Source organism: Nicotiana sylvestris, chromosome 6 (genome assembly GCF_000393655.2).
Source record: "Nicotiana sylvestris chromosome 6, ASM39365v2, whole genome shotgun sequence".
In the NCBI taxonomy this organism is placed as follows: domain Eukaryota; kingdom Viridiplantae; phylum Streptophyta; class Magnoliopsida; order Solanales; family Solanaceae; genus Nicotiana; species Nicotiana sylvestris.
In genome coordinates, this window is record NC_091062.1 from 205195033 (window position 1) to 205215959 (window position 20927).

The 20927-nt window shown below is 37.5% G+C and overlaps 3 protein-coding genes across 5 annotated transcripts; 2 read left to right on the forward strand and 1 right to left on the reverse strand.

The window, feature by feature from the left end:
- Positions 1–271: 271 nt before the first annotated feature.
- LOC104219875 (katanin p60 ATPase-containing subunit A1) lies at positions 272–5774 on the forward strand. Its single transcript, XM_009770630.2, has 7 exons — positions 272–689; positions 1165–1630; positions 2067–2264; positions 2578–2822; positions 3116–3274; positions 3365–3452; positions 5157–5774. The coding sequence occupies exons 1-7, from the start codon at positions 568–570 to the stop codon at positions 5436–5438; spliced, it is 1560 nt and encodes a 519-aa protein (XP_009768932.1). The 5' UTR covers positions 272–567; the 3' UTR covers positions 5439–5774.
- Positions 5775–6623: 849 nt separating this feature from the next.
- LOC104219884 (protein CDI-like) lies at positions 6624–8023 on the reverse strand. 3 transcript variants are annotated; one of them, XM_009770657.2, is made up of 2 exons: positions 7865–8023; positions 6624–7627 (listed from the first exon to the last, which is right to left on the reverse strand). In XM_009770657.2, the coding sequence occupies exon 2, from the start codon at positions 7606–7608 to the stop codon at positions 6832–6834; it is 777 nt and encodes a 258-aa protein (XP_009768959.1). In that variant the 5' UTR covers positions 7609–7627; positions 7865–8023; the 3' UTR covers positions 6624–6831. The 3 variants fall into 3 exon arrangements, with proteins under 3 accessions (XP_009768959.1, XP_009768951.1, XP_009768943.1); XM_009770649.2 differs by having other exon boundaries at positions 7841–7977; XM_009770641.2 differs by lacking the exon at positions 7865–8023 and adding an exon at positions 7761–7825.
- Positions 8024–8745: 722 nt separating this feature from the next.
- Positions 8746–12022, forward strand: LOC104219906 (uncharacterized). Its single transcript, XM_009770676.2, has 5 exons — positions 8746–8979; positions 10574–10864; positions 11019–11252; positions 11304–11567; positions 11612–12022. The coding sequence occupies exons 1-5, from the start codon at positions 8746–8748 to the stop codon at positions 12020–12022; spliced, it is 1434 nt and encodes a 477-aa protein (XP_009768978.2).
- Positions 12023–20927: the final 8905 nt, after the last annotated feature.

Genomic DNA, 20927 nt, shown 5'->3' on the forward strand with positions numbered 1-20927 from the left:
GCAGCACCAACAGCAGCAGAAGAAAGAAGAAGAAGAAGAAAAAAAAGAAAATGAAGGAGGAGGAGAAAGAGGACTCAAATTGTTTAAAAAGTGGGTACAAGTTAAAACTTAAAAAAAATTAGGTATATGTTAAATGAGGCGACCAAATAGGACGCCCGTGCGATTAAGCCCAAAATTTAAACGAGGACGAGGCAATTCCTTTCTCTTTTTTGTGGGCACCGCATCCTCAACGGGCCTTAGCGAACAGGACCAGTCAGTTAAAGGGATCCCCAAAACATCTTCTGCGCTTTTCCAAACGGTAAAAGGTAGATGGAGGGCAATGTAGTAATTTGAACTCAGCTTCCTCATCAGATTTAGACCACTAAAACGTCGGCGTATTGTTGGTCGGACCAACTTCAACTTCCAGTCTTCTGTCTTCCCCAGATAGAGAGATTTGCTTATTAATGTGTGTCTCTCATTTTTCGAATTTGTTCTTCTTCGCCCAAATTTTGGAAACCCTAACATTTTCAGATTTTTCAAGGAAAGTATCTAATAAATTTTGGTGATTGAGTTATTGAGGAAATAATAATGGTGGGTGGAGCATTGGCAGGGTTACAAGATCATGTGAAATTGGCAAGAGAATATGCAGTTGAAGGCCTTTATGACACTTCCGTCATCTTCTTCGATGGCGCTATCGCTCAGATCAACAAGTACTCTCTCAGATCCCTTCTGCCTTTATGTCTTTATTTGTCTACGTATTTATGTAGTTACGTCCCGAATTGCGAAATGTGTATTTCAACTTATCTTGTGTTTGGTATGACTATTAAATGTTTGCCGCAATGAAATCATTTCCTACGTTTGGTTTCCTTTGGGTTTTGGGATGGTATAAAATGTAATGTTTCCAGCAAAAGGGGAAAATAACTTACTGTCACTTGTGAGCTGAATTTTTTTCTTTTTGATGAGTAAAAAAGTAATTTTAATTTGTGTACTGATCTGATGAGGCTTGCATTATCATTTTTAAAAGAGATTTTGAAGCTTGACGGAGTACCCATAATGAGATGAAGGCTTTAATCTGTTCTCTGTCATTTCTGCAAAACTTAGTTATAACATTGTCTATACCGCTTTGACAGTAGTTAATCCAGCTGCTTTTAACTGGGCTGTTCCATTCTTTTGGTCTATGCATAGGCACTTAAACACACTTGATGATCCTTTGATTCGTTCAAAATGGATGAATGTAAAGAAAGCAATTTCCGAGGAAACAGAGGTAGTGAAACAATTGGACGCCGAGAAAAGGGCTTTTAAGGAGGTTCCTATGGGGGGTAGACGTCCTAATTCACCTCCGATTTCGACCAAGTCATCTTCTTTTGTCTTTCAACCGCTTGATGAGTACCCCACCTCATCTGGTGCTCCAATGGATGACCCTGATGTTTGGAGACCACCTAGTCGAGACACATCAAGAAGATCTGCAAGAGCCGGTCCAGGGGGTATGAGAAAGGGCCCACAAGATGGAGCCTGGGCTCGTGGATCTACAAAGACTGGAACCACAGGCCGTGGAGGAAGGACCACTGGCTCTACTAAGGCTACTTCTGCAGTTCGATCTTCAACTACTGGGAGAAAAGGACCTGGAAAATCCACAAAAACCGACTCTACGGTAAATTATAGTGGACAATCTTATGTTTTGATTTTTGTTTTTTCTGTAATTTGCCTCTCTTTAAAATTATTCATTGGTAATTCGTGTGCTTTTCTGTTTGTTTAGAAGCTTGTGATTAGTTAGTCAGCTGACTGTTTATGTTGTATGTGGCAAGCTGCAAATGTTATTTTTATCATACAAGTAGCTTGTTCTGGTCAGTTAATCAGCTGAGTGTCTATGGTGTGTGCCAATCTCCAAGTGTTATTTTTATCCTAATATGTGGCTTGTTGTGGTTACCTTATATGTAAGTGTTCCTATTGAATACAAGGACAATCGGCTTCATAATGCTTTCTAATTCCATAACCCTTACTTGTTGAATATGGGTATCCTTGTTAGACAATCAACTATGAGTTGAATTTGAGTATATATGTTAAGAACTTCTATTGCAAATTGCTAGGATGGTGATGCTGAAGAAGGGAAGAGTAAAAAAGGTCAGTACGAGGGGCCTGATGCGGACCTGGCTGCTATGCTTGAGAGGGATGTCTTGGATTCCACCCCTGGTGTGAGATGGGACGATGTTGCTGGGTTAAGTGAAGCCAAAAGACTTTTGGAGGAAGCAGTTGTTCTCCCATTATGGATGCCAGATTATTTCCAGGTATCATTGTTGGATTAGAAAGGAACATTTTGTGGAGTTCTGTGTTTTGTCTTTATTCTGCAAAGTAGCTTTTGTACAAGTGAAGATTCACGTACACATAAGTAAACTGTGCTTCTTATGATGAGAATAAGAAGACCTTATATGATTTGGGCAACAGTACCTAGTGGCTGCTTTGGCAAAAACTTTGTGCTAAATGTACTAGGAACTTTTATGGTAGTATTATGTTCACACGCCTATCAAAGAGGAAATAATGTGTCTTTGACCTATATGCATCATGTCACAATTTTTACTGATTAGATATGTATCTTTGCAGGGAATCAGGAGACCATGGAAGGGTGTTCTTATGTTTGGGCCTCCTGGAACGGGGAAGACACTTTTGGCTAAGGCTGTTGCTACAGAGTGTGGGACGACATTTTTCAATGTTTCTTCTGCCACCTTGGCTTCAAAATGGCGTGGGGAGAGTGAACGCATGGTGCGGTGCTTGTTTGATCTTGCTCGCGCTTATGCTCCTAGTACAATTTTCATTGATGAGATCGATTCTCTTTGTAATGCCCGAGGGTGAGGACTTTGTCTATTATTCGATGCTACCTAAATCTTTTCAGCTGACCTCTGTTTGGTTAAATGCTTCTTTTGAAGATTATGTATGATGTTGGTTTATACTAGTGTTGGATATAAAAGCCTTCACTTGTATCTTTTCGAATGGATAAAAATTAACCTTTTGAAATGAGTACTATTGCCTCCAAATACTTGGTCCACTGTGCCTTAATCTGTGACCTAATTATGGTATGTTGAGTAGTTTCTTACACTCTTTTTGAGGTTGAGCATGAGATAATGGTTGGATCGCTTTTCAGGGGTTCAGGAGAGCATGAATCATCCCGAAGGGTGAAGTCTGAACTTCTTGTTCAGGTAGATGGCGTAAGCAACTCTTCCACTAATGAAGATGGCACTCGGAAGATTGTGATGGTTTTAGCAGCTACAAACTTTCCATGGGACATAGATGAGGCATTAAGGTTGTGTCTCATTGTATTCGTTCTTTTCCTTTATTTCATTGAGATGCATGTGAATGTCTCCTTGACCTAATTCTGTTGATGGAAATTCAGGAGACGTTTGGAAAAACGTATATATATCCCCCTACCTAGCTTTGAGAGTAGGAAGGAGCTTATACGGATCAATTTGAAAAGTATTGAGGTAAGCAGTGTTTTGAAAATGTTTTCTCAGTCCACTTTCTCATCTTTCGTATGTCCCTGTTAGCTCCTCATGTATCTGTCTATAGCTTCTTTTGAATATAATTGCCCTTGCAGTATTTATTGTGTTTATCAAAGCAATGATTATTAGTTCACTATGAGAAAATTCTACTGTATGATTGGTGCATATTTATCAATCTTGGTAGCTGTGGCTTGTGGACTTTTTCACCTGGCTACTGTGGCATCCTAAAATACTAACGAGATTTCCAAGAGATAAAAGGGAAAAACAAATACTCAATCCGTTTCAAATTAGACGAGGTACTTTCCTTTTTAGTCTATTCCAAAATAAATGACACCTTTCTAAATTTGGAAATTATAACTTTAAACTCTTCATTTTATCCATTTTACCTTAATGAAAAGTTTTTATAACCACACAAAAATGTCATGACCCCACAAAGCTTTTCCCCCTTGAGCTTTTAAGATCACAAGTTTCAAAAGTTTTCTTTTATTTCTTAAACTCCGTGCCGAGTCAAACTTCCTCATCTTAATCGAAACGGAAGGAGTAACAAGAAGGCCAAGTAGATATTGAGCAATATAACATACAGTTATTATGTTACTTTTGTATCAGATGAATTAAAACCTTTAGAAACAATATGTTCTACGAAAGATTGTCTTAAGCCTAATCTGGAAAACGCTCTTCTAACTGTTATAGCTATCTTGCCCTGGAGTAGATTATGGGAATGTGTACTGATACCTGTGAAAAGATATTGAGCCACTAATGGATGCAAAGCAGTATTCTTTTTAATTGATCCTTTTAGGTGTTTGTCAGATAGGTAACGCTGTAGCAACTCTTTGGTGAAGGCTGAGATACGAGGCTTCGGAAAAGTCAGTCCGAACACTTGCTCTTGCATAATTAAGTATATAAATGTTCACTTTACATGATTTAAAAAAAGGAAAATTAAATACATGGATGTTGAACTTAGATATCTTGTCATTGAAATTTGGTGAATCAAAGATGTGATGTGCTTGCGTTAGTGCAGGATTTGGTGATTGTACTCAAAACATTATGTCTTGGATGTCTTGTTTTATTAACAGCTATGCTGTGTTATGTTGATCTATATTTGATGTTTCTTCTGATTTGTTTTTATGGGTAAATATTTTATTACCTTGCATTTACTTGCACAAAATGTTAAATTATAGTTTATTCAACCTTATAGTTGCATCCTTTTCAATTGTTAATGTTTAAGGCGCTGCTACTCAAAAATGAACGTAGAACGTTTAAGACAGCTTATGACAGGCGGACTTTGTTTCAAATGTTTGGAATTTGAAGAATGCTCTACATCCTTTTCATTAAGTTCTCTGCTTTTGCAGGAATAGTAAATGGGGCAGACTTCAATTAGGAATTTTTAGTTAAAGTTGGCTTGCCTCCATTTGAATATTCTTGATATTCTTTTCTTTTTGTTTTGAATGCTGTATGACCATGCTTTTTCTCCAATTTCTCAAGGCATCAACATTGTAAAAAGTATGACTCTTTGTTTGTGCACCTGGCGTTCCATCTAATTGGATTCTAGCTTGTAAAAATATTTTGCTAAGGATTATGCTTCTGCCTTTTGAGGGATGAGTTTGAAGGAATTGAGAATTCTACCTAGCTTTTTCGTTGGATGAATCTTTTGTTTAACGAAGTGCAAATATCTGTCAACGACATCAGGTAGCTCCAGATGTGGACATAGAGGAAGTGGCTCGTAAAACAGAGGGATATAGTGGAGATGACCTCACAAATGTCTGCCGAGATGCTTCTATGAATGGGATGAGAAGAATGATAGCTGGGAAGACCCGTGAGGAGATTAAGAACATGTCTAAGGATGAGATTGCTAAGGATCCTGTTGCAATGTGCGACTTTGTAGAAGCCATTAGCAAAGTTCAACCCAGTGTCTCAGCTGCTGACATTGAAAAACATGAGAAATGGTTTTCGGAATTTGGATCAGCTTAAAGGATAAATTGATGCGAGCAATCCACTCATTTCTTTACATTTGTCCACATTTGGTGGTTGGTCCTTCTAGTATTCCTTCTCACTTGTGTACTAATCAATTTCTGGTCAGCACTGGAACGATCAACTTATGTAACATGACAAACCACTAGGGCTTCATACCTCGTTGTTCATAGGTCAGTCAATTGACTGGTTATTTTCTTGCAGTTGGTTTATTTTTTTCACTGTCGTGGAAGTGTCCATTGCAATTATGTGATGGAAGGTACTTAACTCTGTAGCACTTGTGTCTGTAACTTTATTAAAGGAAATTCCTTAATTAGAATCTAGAGAGTAAAGTCATAGCATCTTGTGAGCTCATGATTTCATTCAATACAATGTTGCAACTGAAGCAAATAGCAGTTCTCTGAAAGTAAAATATCTACTTGGTCAGCTTGATATGTTTTGTGAGGCTGATGGATGCTCCAAAGAAGCAAAGAGCAGTTCTCTGAAAGTAAAGCTGATCAAGCTTTGACACTCTTGACACATACTTTTAAGTGCCAATATGCAAAATAGCCTTTCTGACCACATCTGCTTAATACACACATGTAACAGCATAGCCCTTCATGATTTAGAATCGCGATATGAATTGCTTATTTGTGCCACTAAAGACGTTAAAATAAGCTTGTCAAAGCTGGATTTGTCAATAGTACTGTAAAGCAACATGAAGCTGAAAACACACACTTCAAAACCTTTTTTCTTGATAAACACTCCGATTTATAAACAAAAAATAAAGTTAAAACAGTTGTCTTACATAAGCCTCATCTCCAATACATGTGGTTTCAGAGTATGAAGTTGATGAAGGGTTAAATGTTTCTTAAATTACTCTTTGCAGAAAATTTATGCAAGGCTAAATCACATTGATTTGTCTTGCCAATGCCTCCTCCTCCAGTGAGAGAAAGATAACATATTTGACACAACCAACGAACAAAAACAAACAATATATTCCCATAGTTAAGGTCTGGAGAGGATCGTGTGTACGCATGCCTCTTACCCCTACCTAATGAAGGTAGAGAGACTGTTTCCATTGTTCATTAGACGTATTTGACACAACCAAATTACATAATTGATCAACGCAACAAAACCTCTACCATCACGAGAGGGACAAAAGCTATTTCATTTATAAATAACCAAAAAAAAATACTCGATAAATCACTCAAAGATCGGGATGATCTTATTCTTTCAATGAATCTATTACAATTATATGACTTAAAAACTGCTTACTAACTCATACTTGTAACAATAGAATACAAAGTATTGGATTTGGAATGAATTGGTTACATCTCCCTAATGAAGACAATACAGATCAAAACAATATTGAATACTAAATCAAGAATACCATGCATTAGCTACATTGGCCTTAATCCGCCTTCTTCTCTATCGACTTCTTGTACTCCTCGAGCTCCTTTATCCACAAATCTCCGAATTCACAATCTTTCCAAGCCTCAAACCAAGGTCCACCAAGTGTATAATGAATCGACTTAGGAAATGTATTCGGATCACCCTCAACAACCTTATTATGCCCTACAAGGAAGTTCCAAACGAACGGAACTTCCCCGATTTCATTATCTTCCAACCACATGAACCTATGAAGAAATGCTCCAGATTCAGTATTCACTATCTCAGGTGTCAATACCTTATTCTTAGGATGTCCACAATTGTAAAGAACCATTGATGACCAATTCTTTCTAGGGTATACAGTTTGCACTGCTCCATCCATTTTTGTTGTTTCTTTTGGTGCATAATCATGATGTACACACATTACAGCATATTTATCATCAACCATATCCCTTAATTCTTTAATATCACCTAAGTATAAAAAATCACAATCAACAAACATAGCCCAACCCTCATAATTAGCCAAATGGGGTGTCAAGAAACGAGAAAATGAAAACTCAGTGCTTTCTAATTTCCCTCTTTCACGCCAATATAACCCTTTTCGCCTTAACTCAGATTGTTTAAGGGGTATGATTTCAATTGGGATTGAAGATCTTTTCAATAAGGAATATTTACAGACCTCATATGCAACATCTTCACTGGGATCATAGCCTATGAAAATCTTGAATGGCTTTGAATTTGGGTCATTTTCTGAATTAACATTTCCATTAGAATACACATCTTTGACCATTGTTGACATTATAACCCAATATTTCAACCTGCAAAACCAAGAAAACTAACAGGGTAATTAAAAATAAATAAAAAAGTTGCAAGAGAGGGTAGATCTGGGAATGGACTAGATAGAGAAAATAACAAGATTTTTTTGTTGATAAAAAAGAGTCAAGATTTTACTGGAGAGATAATTGTGGAGGGGGGCAGTATTTATAACACTGAATTAAGGAGATTTAGATCAGTGATTATGGTGAGAGAACCATTTTAAAAGGCAGCGGCTTTACAGTTGTACACGCGGGTGAATGGCAATGATTCCACAACCGACAACAGCTTTTCCATTCACAAGGGACTCGACCTTGCGTGAATTTTCCAAAAATCTGTGGACTCGACCTCTCGAAATAGAGAGAGATGCGTTGTTTTTAACGAGAGGTTGGTTTTCCAAGAATTACAGCAATTATAAATAGGGGAGCGCATTGGTTATTTTTTTTCTTTTTTTCTTTTTCGATTTTTTGGTTTGATTTCTGAATTTAAAAGATTTGGTTTTGGGTTTTAAAATAAAACTCGAGAATTCAAAAAAAAAACTGAATTATTTAATATATATGCAACAAATGAATTTGTAAAATCTGAGAAAGACTTGCATGAATATTCTATTATTACGGATATTCAAGAATTAATACATGAAATTTTAGTTAATTAAAAAAAATTATATTGAAAAGTAATCCATACGGAGTTTTTCACGTTGTCGAGTAAAAAGGAGGGTTGTATAGGGTGACATATCAGTGAAGAAAAACTAGTCATTTTCATGATGAATTATTTAATATGTATAATTTTTACTTAACACTAGAAAACTCGATAATAAGAACTACAAAACTCCAACTCTATTACATACAATTTTTTTCATATCACATTATTATATCCAGTAAAACGCAAGCATATGTTGTATTTTTTCTGGAAGTACTTTAGCAGAATATTTGTTTCAGTTAAGAAAATATACTTGATGATTGTTACAAAATTGAACGTTATTAATGTCATATTTTACAATAAATAAATATTCATTTTAGAAAATAAAAGCCTTATACAATAATAATAATAATATAATAAAACTGGAATTGGTCTCGGCGCATGATTGGCGCCTCTTGCTAAAGTGCACTTGAGAACCATTTCCATGGCGAAGCGACGAAGACCACGGAAACAAGTAGGTACTGGAGCAGCAGCAGCTATACCGACTGAATCAACTAAGGAAGGAACTACTGAAAAAGAAACCCTCGTAAAAATCCAATTGGCTACTGAAGCAATGAACATGCGAGTAACAGCACCATCTGAGAATCAAATTGAGAAGGCAAAAATGGATGTGGCATCGGGATCTAAGAGCTTAGTAGGGACAGAGGATGTAATTGAGGTTCGAGCGCAGAAGGCACCGACATGGTCTGAATTAGGGGTGACAAAATGGTTAAAAGAAAACAGTTAACCATTCATATTATTCACTAAAAAATGGGTTGCATAATTAACTTTTTAAAAATGGGTCAAATATGGATACGAGCCACCAATTGGTCTAACTTTTACATTTGTAAAGCCTCAAATTGGGGATTCATCAAGTTAGGGACACTAAGAATTCTCCGAAAAGTGATAATATACAAGAAGTCATGGATAATATGGGTAACCCATATTATCCGCCGGTTAACCCGTTTTTTATCCATATTAAATATGAGTCAGGTCGGATAATTGATTCGTTTTTTTATTATTCGTTTTCGAACCCGAACCATATCCGACCCGACCCGTCTGTTTGCCACTCCTAATCTGGATTGTTCTCTGAGAATTGAGTTGCTGGAAATGGTATGCCCTTGTCCTTTATTCCCCCATCAATTATCGATGGGAAACCTATAGTAATGTTGGGAAGTACTAAAATTGAGAAGCAAACTGCGATTTGGAAGAATGCCCTGGTGCTTTATGTGCTTGGGGACACTCTGAATTTCACTTATATGAGTCGCTATATTGCCCGTAACTGGAACTCAGTGGCTACCCCTAATATTCTTGCATGATGGTGGTTTCTACATAGTTAAATTCAAGAGTATTCATGATAGGGATGAAATTCTATATTCTGGGTCTTACACAATAAATAACATGCCATTGATTTTAAAGGTATGGTCTCCAGATTTTGATTTCAAACAGGAACTTCCTCGAACAATGCCTCTATGGGTAAAGTTCCCTAACTTACTCTTGAAATGTTGGGGACCGAAGACACTTAGTAAAGTTGCAAGTCGATTAGGTAATCCACTCTTTGCGGGTGAATGTACCAAAAAGCAAATACGAGTGTCTTTTGCCGGAGTACTAATTGATATGGATATGACAAAATATTTGCCTTTAGAAATCAAACTAGTTGATAAATCAGGAAAAACATTTACACAAGATGTGATATATGAATGGAGACCTGTATTTTGCAAAACTTGTATGATGTATGAGCATACATGCAAAGGAGAAAATGTAAAGGAAAACTAGCAACATGCAAAAAAAAGGCAAGAGACTAAAGCGGCCCATAAAGGAGAAAGGAAGGAACCAATTAAACAGTGGGTAAGTAAGCTTTCACAGAAACATGAACCTACAGTATCCACAATTGTTCAAGTGCAGAAAGAACCTGAACAATAGCCATTGAGGGCTGTGCAGCCAGAGTTAAAGAAGACACCTGATAGGATACCTACTGTTGCAACTAGTTCTCAGCCAAGCACATCATGGGGACAAAGAGCTATGTCATATGCAGCCCTAGTGCAACATGGATCTCAGTCTAAGTTATGACTAGGACCTTCTATGAGAAGTACCAATTCTTTTACTCCATTGTCAGAAGGAAACTTAGATATTGAGGAAGCAGACACGCCTCCAGATGGGAGGAAGACACATATTTTACAATGAGATGACTTATATGGAATGTGAGGGGCATGAATAAACCCTTCAAACAAAGAGAGATGAGGAACTATTTGAATAAACATAGAATAACGTAGGATGAGATCTTAGAAACAAGGGTAAAAGAGGCTAAATTCAATAATAGTATTACTAGGATTGCTAAAGGATGGATTTTTGCTCATAATTATGCACAAGCTGTAAATGGTAGAATTTGGTTACTCTGGAAAGCAATTGAAGTTAATGTATTGATTTTGGAAACTCATACTCAGTATATTCATTATAAAGTTGCTGATAGGAGAACTGATTTTAGCTGCGTGATGACAGTGGTTTATGGAAAGAACTCTATAGAGGAGAGAATGAACTTGTGGGCTGGAATCCTGAACATTGGTGTTGGCATTACAGAACCTTGGTGTATATGTGGGGATTTTAATAGTCCTCTCCTTACTACAAATAGAATGGGAGATCAACCAGTCACGAATTATGAGACGAGGAAATTCCAATACGTCCTGGACTCACTCAACTTAATAAATATGAAAGCCACAGGTAGATTTTATACATGGACAAATGGTCATGTATGGAGTAGAATTGATAGAGCTTTGTGCAATGCTCCTTGGGTCATGGATTGGGACTTTCACTGCTCAGCTTAGAGAGAACTCTTTTTCAGATCACTCTCCTATCCACATTGATTTGGCAAAAGCTAGTAGGAGTAATAAGAGGCCATTCAGATTATTGAGTATTTTAGCTGATAATGATAAGTTTCTACAGCTAGTTGCTACTGTATGAGAGCAAGATATTTGTGGTACTTATATGTTCAAAGTTTGGTACAAGCTAAAGCTATGTAAAGATCCTCTGAAAAACTTAATGGAAGTTGAGGTGGGAAGTGTGGACAGAAGGGTTAATGAAGCTAGGGAAAAGGTGCAAGTTGTCCAGACACAACTTACCATGAATATTGACACTGGTCTAATGGAAAGAGAAAAAGAAGTTTTGGCTGATCTTCATAAATGGTCTGATATACAAGAAAGGATCTTGAAACAAAAATCAAAGGCTCATTGGATTAATGCTGGAGATGGAAACAACAAATATTTTTTGCATGTATGAAAGCTAGAGCAAGTTCTAATAATATTTCTATACTCAAGGATGCTACTGGTAGAATGCTGCAGAAACATGCTAATATTGAGGAAGAAATTCTTCAATTCTATAAAGGTCTTTTAGGCTCTAATGCCGATATACTATCTTGTATTGATCTAAGTATAATGAGACATGGTCCTTGCCTTTCAGTGCATCAACAAAGGAGTATGTGCGTAGAGGTTACTCATGAGGAAATTAAAAGTGCTCTATTTGCTATTGATGATAATAAGGCTCCAGGGATTGATGGTTTCAATGGGTTATTCTTTAAAAGAAGTTGGGACATTGTTAAAGGCGATGTATGTAAAGCCGTACAAGAATTCTTCACTGAGAACAAGTTACTTAGGGTTGTGAATAATACTATGATTACACTGGTTCCAAAGTCTACTCATCCTGAAACAATAAGAGATTTTAGACCATAGCTTGTTGCTCTACTTTGTACAAGATAATATCTAAAGTGATCTCAGGCATACTTAAAGGAGTGCTTGATGGAATTGTGGGACATAGACAATCAACATTCATTCCTGGAAGAATTATTTCAGATAATATTGTTCTAAGCCACGAGCTAGTGAAGGGATATACCAGAAGCCATATCTCTCCGAGGTTCATGATCAAAGTGGACTTACAAAAGGCCTATGATTCAGTAGAGTGATATTTTATTGAACAAATATTACAAGAGTTGGGTTTTCCTATGAAAATGATCACATGGATCATGACATATACAAACACAATCAACTATACATTCTTGATTAATGGAGGACTGTCTAATACAATAAAAGCCAAGAAAGGACTCAGACAAGGTAACCCGATGTCTATATATATTTTTGTTCTACTTATAGAATTTTAGAATAGGTGTTTGGGAACTTTAAAAGATGAACCTGAATTTAATTTTCACCCTAGATGCCAAAAATTAAGGATTACTCATCTTTTCTTCGCAGATGATTTGCTAATATTTGCTCGGGGTGATACTAAATCTGTGCAGCTTCTAAAAGATAGGTTTGACTTATTTTCGGAGGCTTTGGAACTGAAAGCTAATATAAGCAAAAGCCAGGTTTACTGTGGTGGAGCAGATGAGGGTACCAAAGAAAGCATACTAAATTTGTTGGGATATGAATTTGGGAAGCTGCCTTTTAAGTATCTTGGATTCCTTTGTCAACAAAGAGACTGACAATCGTCTAGTGTAAACTCTTGGTAGATAAGATAACATCCAAAATTACTTCATGGATGGCCAAATGGTTGTCATATGCTAGGAGATTGCAATTGATTATAGTTGTATTATTTGACATCCAAGCATATTGGTCTCAACTATTTCTGCTTTTATAAAAGGTTATCAAATTAATTGAAGCAACTTGTAGAATCTATTTGTGGACAGGTCAGGCTACCATATCCAAGAGGACCTTAGTTGCATGGGAGAAGGTCTGTTTACCCAGAGGAGCAGGGGGACTTAATGTTCTTAATTTGAAAATATGGAATCAAGCTGCTGTGTGTAGACTTCTATGGGCTTTGATTCAGAATAAAAAGAAGTTATGGATTACCTGAGTACATATATATTATATAAAGAAGCACAAATTTTACCAAAATCCGACAATAATTCGGCCTCCAAATCATCAAATTTTATTTTCAAATCCCTAGGCCCAAATTCTCAATTTACACATCAAAAACATATAATCTAGTTGGATTATTCGATGATAATTCAATATTATTGACTAAAAATGATCACAAGGGACTTACCTCAAGAATTCTCGTGATTTCTCGCTCAAAATTGCCCAAAATCCGAGTTTGAAACTCAACAAATGAGAGAAAAATGGACTGCTCGCCCTTTAACTGCCCAGGATTTTTTTTGGGGGGGGGGGGGTACTATTCACGCGTGCGACTACTGTTCACGGGCACTGTTCACTTGTACTATTTAAGCTGATATAAAAAAAATCCAGCAGCTGTCCAAAATAATTTCAGCAGCTTTTCTTCAGTCTGAATCAATCCGTTAACCTTCCGAAATCCACCCGAGTCCCTCGGAACCTCAACAAAATACATCAACCAGTCCTAAATCATAATACGAACTTAGTCGAAACTTCAAATCGTATCAAATAATGCTAAAACTGTGAATCACACCCCAATTCAAGCCTAATGAAACTAGGAGCGTCCAACTTCTATATTCAATGCAAAAACCTACCAAATCAAGTCCGATTGACTTTAAATTTTGCACACAAGTCATAAATGACATAACGAAGCTGTGAAAACTTTCAAAACTGGATTCCAACCCCGATATAAAAAATTCAACCCTCGGTCAAACTTTTCAAAAATCTTCTATTTTCTAATTTTTGCCAAAATGCGCCGAATTATCCTACAGACTTCCAAATCCAAATCTAAGCATGCGCCTAAGTTCGAAATTACCATACGAAGCTATTGGAATAATCAAAATTCTATTCCGGATTCATTTGTTCAAAAGTCAAATCTCCGATCAAATTTAAGAAATCTTTAGCTTTAGATTTCTAGATTCCGTTAAATGGTGATAATTTGATCTAGGGACCTCCGAATTCGATTTCAGGCATATAAACAAGTCCCAAATCACGATACGGAACTACTGGAATGGTCAAAACTTGGATCCGGGTTCGTTTGCTCAAAATGTTGACCGAAGTTAACTCAGTTGAGTTTTAAAGGTCTAATTCATAATTAAACCATTTTTCACTTAAAAACCTTCCAGAAAATTATACGGGCTGCACACGCAAGTCGAGGAATTATTGATACCGCTTTTCAAGGTCTTAAAATATCGAGATGATTATTTAATTTAAATATGACATTTTGGGTCATAACATTCTCCATCTCTAAAACAAACGTTCGTCCTCGAACGTACTAAGAATTATTCCCAGGTTACGAAATTGATGATTTTAGTTTTACACAAATATTCGCGATTGATCCCATAGTATCGCATTCGACATAAGTCCAACAACACCATTTAATTGAGATTATTTCCTTTATCCATATTTGTAAACTTTAAGGCCAAATTTCTTACACTCCAATCATTTCCAGAAAGGTCCGATTTTTACATCAAAACACGATATTAGTCTCGACTGGCTATAGCAACTCGTGCCTACTCACCCATCAAATACGGGGTATTATATTCTCCCCCACTTAGGGTCATTCGTCCTCAAATGAGAAGTAGAGCATGTCCTTAAACACATAATGTAACTTATCTCTTTCTTTGCACATCTCAATATCTCAAAATTTTCTAACTCCCAAATTTTTCAAAAATTTCGACAGAGTCTCCCCTGTAATTGAGCCTATCCACCTGCCAGAGTAACATCATAAGAACTCCTAACAACATGTCCACTCCCCAACAAAGCACCACAAAGTATATATTAATAACACTAATCTCCGCATTACAAGCACAACATTATCACAATGATATCTTGACATAAAACGCATCATATGTATGACCATAACCACATCTCTGGTCTTAATAGTTATTCATAATAGATTACAACATCGCCAATTAACCTCATGTTAATAAAATCTCGTTTCAAACCTCCAGTTTACTAACAACAAGGCATGAAGATCTCATAATTACTTACCCGAATTAACGAGTAACAATTTACATCCTCCGGGCACTCACCTCGTAGTATAAAACTCAATAATTACAATACAAATCTGGCAAATTATGCACAAAGATATTCATATAAGGTTTTTCTTCAAATAAGTCTAATAGGCATGCCACCCTATAAGTACTATAATACAAATTTTAATTTCACAAAGGGAGCATTTAAACACATATTTTTTTTTCTTTCACCACAAGGACCTCATCCTTATATTACATCTACCGCAGCTTGTAGCCCGATTTAAATATTTCACATTATATAAAACACGAGGATCTCGTCCTCACTCTGTACCACAAGTAATATGCACATCGTGACAAATTGGAACATTCCATTTTCTTCTTTTGAATAATTTTCCGTTTAAAAATATTACAACACATAATGATAGACATAACTATCTCCATCGAATCTCCCAACAGGAGTATTCACATAAGCAGATTTCAGAATTACGAAGCTCGCTCATAAGTGGAGCACAATAGGAGGACTTGCCTCGATACTCAGAACCGAATCAAGTTAACAAAATTGTTACTTTATAATAATTCGAGACCGTACTTGTAACGACATCATCTGGTGTTGCGACCTCAGCCATACCATAGAAAATACATCAACGGCTCGCTCTCCACCTCTAGGAGTCTCACCTCCACCTCTAACATCCTGACCCCTACCTCTGGTTGGTAATGTAAGTGGAGTAGTAACTATAATGGGGCACGTAGACTGAGTGCTTTTACAAAATATATTTCTCCCAAGTCTAGGACAATTTTCCCATGATGTGCCTAGTACTACCACATTCATAATAATCCCTTTGAGGGTTCGGTTGCTCATACTAAGTCTATACTAGATAACTGGAATAACCAGTATACGAACCTCGTGGCGGTGGTGCATTAAAAGAACTTTCTGGAGCACCCCGAGTAATCAAATATATTGACTGGGCTGGCCAGCTGCCCGAGCCCCTGTCATAATGATTTGTAGTTGTAGAGTAGAATCCGCTGAATCCTTTAAAACCTTGAGACATCTTGGTCTTCTTAGCTTCCTCTTTTCCTCATCCACAACACATTCTAACATTTTGGCAATTTCTACCACTAGACGAAATGAAGCATAAACCTGTAGCTTCCCGAGTTTTACTAAATTTCAAGATCATAATTGAGTCCTTTAATGAGTCTGTGGACTCGCTCTCTAGCTTAAGAACCAAAGTAGGAGTATGACGGCTAACTTATTGAACCTAATGACATATTCTAACACTATTATGGTGATCTGACACAACCGTTCAGACCACATATACCACATATTACAGAGAATCTGGGAGACAAACTCCTTTAAAAACATTACTGAGAACTGAGCCGAGTAGGTAGTGTTGCATTGGCTAGTCTGCCCTCTTCATAGGCTTGCCACAAACACCGACGGTTAATTTCTTCTTTTGCTATGTTGACTCAACACTGCTGAGCTAACCTATTTATTCATGTACTCTTCGATTCTTTTTTGGGGTAACTTTTTCCCCTAATTATGCACAATAATCACAAAAATATAGCTCCATCAAGATAAATCTTAGCATGAACTACATAGTCCTGAAGATCGTCAACCATTGTACTTTCTCTGAAATATCTCAAAATCTGAAATCTTGACTTCCACACTGAGCAAACCTTCTGTAAATGTAAAATTGTTTTTTTTCTAACTCCTTTGAAACTGAAGTATTGGATTATTAAGGAGGCAGACATACCGCAAGTCCTAACTTTATCCCTTGCATGTATCAGGCCTTAAATATGTGTAAATTATTGGGGAGCCTTTCAGTACCATATATATATATACATTTCAAGTCAAGACTGATATAACATATGACCATTCGATCCATTCATTGATAGTAGACCCCCATTTGGCGCGAAGTCATGGGTCACAACGTCCAATAATCCACAATGTTGACCTTTGTAACTCATATAAATCAACCAAACGCCAAGGTCCATTGCACCCCTACATGATTCACTGGGTGATATTCTCAATGCGTCCGCATCTTCAAACAGAACCATAACGAGTCTAGTAAATACATAATTTTTCCACCACCTCTTGGCGGAACCCATCATCTGAAACACAGTAAAATCAACCCCCATTGCTTTCAACTATTCCCATGTTCTACGATACTTCATAGTAGCGGTTGAGAAAATCATATGGGCCCTCAGAAGGTGTACCACTGAAATGGACTGGAAATAGCTTGGTAAACTTGTCCAATCTCAGCAAAGCCTCAAAATACAAGGTAGGTCTGTCATCGGCCCGTGCCACAATAACCGGTTGAGCTGCCCTAACTGGATGAGATTAAGCTAAATCCTTCATAAGCTAATGCAACACAACCCATCTAATTCCTCAAACCATTTGCAAATATCGCATTCACCCTCGTAACAGTCAAGCCCACTCTTATAAGCAATCCAAACTCAAATTGCAACACGTATATTTCACTGGTAAGAGAGGACTTCCAACCAACAACATAAGGATCACATAAACTTCAGAACATCCCGCAGGAGATAATCCACTTGCTTAGCCTCAAACTGGTATCTCTCTATACTCTTCTATAATCATAACTATTACACAATCACTTAACCCGACTCTGAGTCTGGACTCATAACACCACATGAAGATTTACTCCGCTCCACTACTAAACTACACGAGAGGTCTTTCAACACACCCATAGCTCGAGGCCATATGCCAACTTAAGACAGAAGTCAAACACCTAATAATCCTTACTACATCCTCAGCAAACTCCTCCCATAACATTTGAACAATTTGAACATATCTCGTAATCAAATCATACTCACCCCTAGTCATCCAGTCACAAATCCCACAAGTAAGGACACAAACGGACATATAAGTCCCAAATGCACGTGCTCACATAATCGAAATCTCAGTACTCAAGCCATAGACAAAACCCGACCTCACATTCTCCAGAATGGTCCAACATCACACACAGAAATAACATCTTGCACCTCATCCAAGGAATCACAAGCTGTCGATGCACATCACATACCGATCGCTCATGTGCGCACATGAATGCGTGAAAGAAATTCAAAGAGTTACGCTTCAAGATGAATCAATGTCACACGATGAGAATTCAAGAATGTGAAATTTTTTCCTAAAGGTTCTACAGCCTCTCGAAGATAAGTACATACGTCTCTGTACCGATCTGCAAGACTCTATAAACCCGCTCATAACTCGTGAGACCTATGTAACCTAGTGCTCTGTATGATGACCCAAGAGGTTATCACTTATTTTTTTTTAAATGAATTCTACATTCTGAGGTATTAAAAACCTATTTTAACATCACCTTGATTTGCGTGCGCAGTTTGGGCGCGTTGCCGGAAAGATAAATTTTGACTATAAAATGAATTAATTTGACTTCGGTCAATGTTTTGGGTAAACAGACCAAAACCTGTGATTTGACAGTCCTGGAGGGTCCGTAGAAAAATATAGGACTTTGGCGTATGCCCGAAATCGAATTTCGAAGTCCCAAGCCCGAGAAATAAATTTTTAAAGAAAATTATTTCCTCAAATTGTTTAAAAGATTTGGAAATGAATTTGATCAAAACATGTTGGTATCGGGCCCGTATTTTGATTCCGGCGCCCGGTACAAGTCTTACATGTGGTTTAAGATAATTTTGTGAAGTTTGGTACGAAACGGAATCCATTTGACGTGATTCGGACCTTAATTGCAAAATTTGATGTTTTAAGAAGTTTGAAATAATTAATTGATTTTGAGGGTTAATTCGATGTTAATGATGTTATTTTTTTGATTTGATCACACGGATAAGTTCCTATGGTGTTTTTGAGTTAGTACGTGTGTTTGGTTTTGAGCCCCGAGGGCTCGGGTGTGTTTCAGATGTGTTTTGGAAGGTTTTTGGAACTCAAAAAGTTGCAGGTTTTTCAGTTCTGGTGTGCTGATATTTTCTTCTTCGCGTTCGCGGGGACCCTCGCGAATGCGATGAGCTATTCATGCTGAAGGAAAATTCCTTCTACGCGAACGCGAAGCATTAGAGGGTCTTCCATTCGCGAACACAGGCCTGGTATCGCGAACGCGGAAGCTTATAGCCTGGGCAGGGGGAGGGGTACTATACTCTATGCGAACGCGACCACCTGGACGCGAACGCGAAGGCTCTAGGAGCTGAAGCTCTATGAACGCGAGCCGTTTATCGTGAATGCGAAGGACACTTAATATGGATTCATCACGAACACGACAGGCCTATCACGAACGTGATGAAGGCCTGTCTAGTGATTTTAAAACATAACCAAAAACGAGATTTAGCCAAAATTTCATAACTTCTTCTCTTTAACTCCAAATTGGGCGATTTGTGAAAGGGGATTTCACTACCAATTCATAGGTATGTAATCTTAGACTCATTTTCTTCAATTTACATTAACACCCACTAGGATTCTAGGCCTAAAACATGATATTAATGGTAGAAAATTAGGGATTTGGGTAGAGTTAGGGCTTTTTGATTATTTGGGAATTTGACCTCGTTTTGGGGTCGGATTTTAAAATAAATTATATATTCGGGCTCATGGGTGAATGGGTGATCGGGTTTTGGTTCGAACCTTGTGTTTTGACCAAGCGACTTTTTGGGAAGAATGATTAGAAAGCTATAATTAAGCATTGGAATTGGATTGTTTAGCGTTTATTGATGTTATTAAGTCGATTATATCTAGATACAATTGATTTGGAGCCGAATTCAAAATGAAAGGCGGTGTTTGAGGCTTGAGTTGGTAGTGGAAGTTTGAGGTAAGTGTTTAGTCTAACCTTAGCTTGAGGGATTAGAAGTTGTGTCCTATTTGCTGTTTGCTTCTTGTTGAGTATGACGTATCGGCATGGTGACGAGTATCTATACGTTGGTGTCAAGCATGATCGTGAATCTTAAATTGAAATTTGTTGTGTTCTTAAATGATACTACAGATGCTTTAATTGATGATTCTCGATCTTGAGCAAGGATTAGGTTTGTTTTCGTGGAAATTACTTTCGATTGCGTGTTGGTGTTAGCTAAGATGAGTAGATATTGGGTTGAGATTGGTTATAGTTGTTTCTCCCTTGCCGGGACGTATTGACATTTACTGTTGAATCCTTTGTCGGGATAGTGTAGTTTATTGTTGATCCCTTGCCGGGACTCTTGGTATGGTTGTTAAAGGTATATAAATGTTATACTGGATCGGGTTGCACGCTGCAACAATGTTGTATTGGATTGGGTTGCGCGCCGCAACAATGTTATATTGGATCGTGTTGCACGCCGCAATAATATTATATTGGATCGGGTTGTATGCCGCAACAATGTTATATTGGATCGGGTTTTATGCCACAAAAATGTTATATTGGATCGGGTTGCACGCTGCAACAATGTTATATTAGATAGGGTTGCACGCCGCAACAATGTTATATTGGATCGGGTTTTACGTTGCAACAATGTTATTATTGTTTTGTTGTAGATCTTGAGTTGTTCTCTCATAGTTCTCTTAAGTTTCTGCTGGATTTGATATTTCCCCCGTAGCATGTACCCCCTCCCATGTTAATTGTTTATTCTTATTTATTTTTTCGCTGTATATTATATAACTGCACAGGTTTATCTGGAGTCTGGCCCTAGCCTCGTCACTACCTCACTGGGGTTAGGCCAGGCATTTACCAGCACATGGGGTCGGTTGTGCTAATGCTACAATCTGCATTACGTGCTGATTCCAGAGTAGCATTTGGACAGTAGCACTTGGGGAGCCTGCATTC

What these genes read in the sequence shown, in the direction of transcription:
- LOC104219875 (XM_009770630.2), top strand. Translation starts at nt 568, where the DNA reads ATGGTGGGTGGAGCATTGGCAGGGTTACAAGATCATGTGAAATTGGCA. An exon ending in GCTATCGCTCAGATCAACAA is followed by an intron (nt 690 to 1,164) that starts GTACTCTCTCAG and finishes GTCTATGCATAG; the next exon opens with GCACTTAAACACACTTGATG. An exon ending in TCTCTTTGTAATGCCCGAGG is followed by an intron (nt 2,823 to 3,115) that starts GTGAGGACTTTG and finishes ATCGCTTTTCAG; the next exon opens with GGGTTCAGGAGAGCATGAAT.
- LOC104219884 (XM_009770657.2), bottom strand. Translation starts at nt 7,608, where the DNA reads ATGTCAACAATGGTCAAAGATGTGTATTCTAATGGAAATGTTAATTCA.
- LOC104219906 (XM_009770676.2), top strand. Translation starts at nt 8,746, where the DNA reads ATGGCGAAGCGACGAAGACCACGGAAACAAGTAGGTACTGGAGCAGCA. An exon ending in TTCTACAGCTAGTTGCTACT is followed by an intron (nt 11,253 to 11,303) that starts GTATGAGAGCAA and finishes GTTTGGTACAAG; the next exon opens with CTAAAGCTATGTAAAGATCC. An exon ending in ACAACAAATATTTTTTGCAT is followed by an intron (nt 11,568 to 11,611) that starts GTATGAAAGCTA and finishes TCTATACTCAAG; the next exon opens with GATGCTACTGGTAGAATGCT.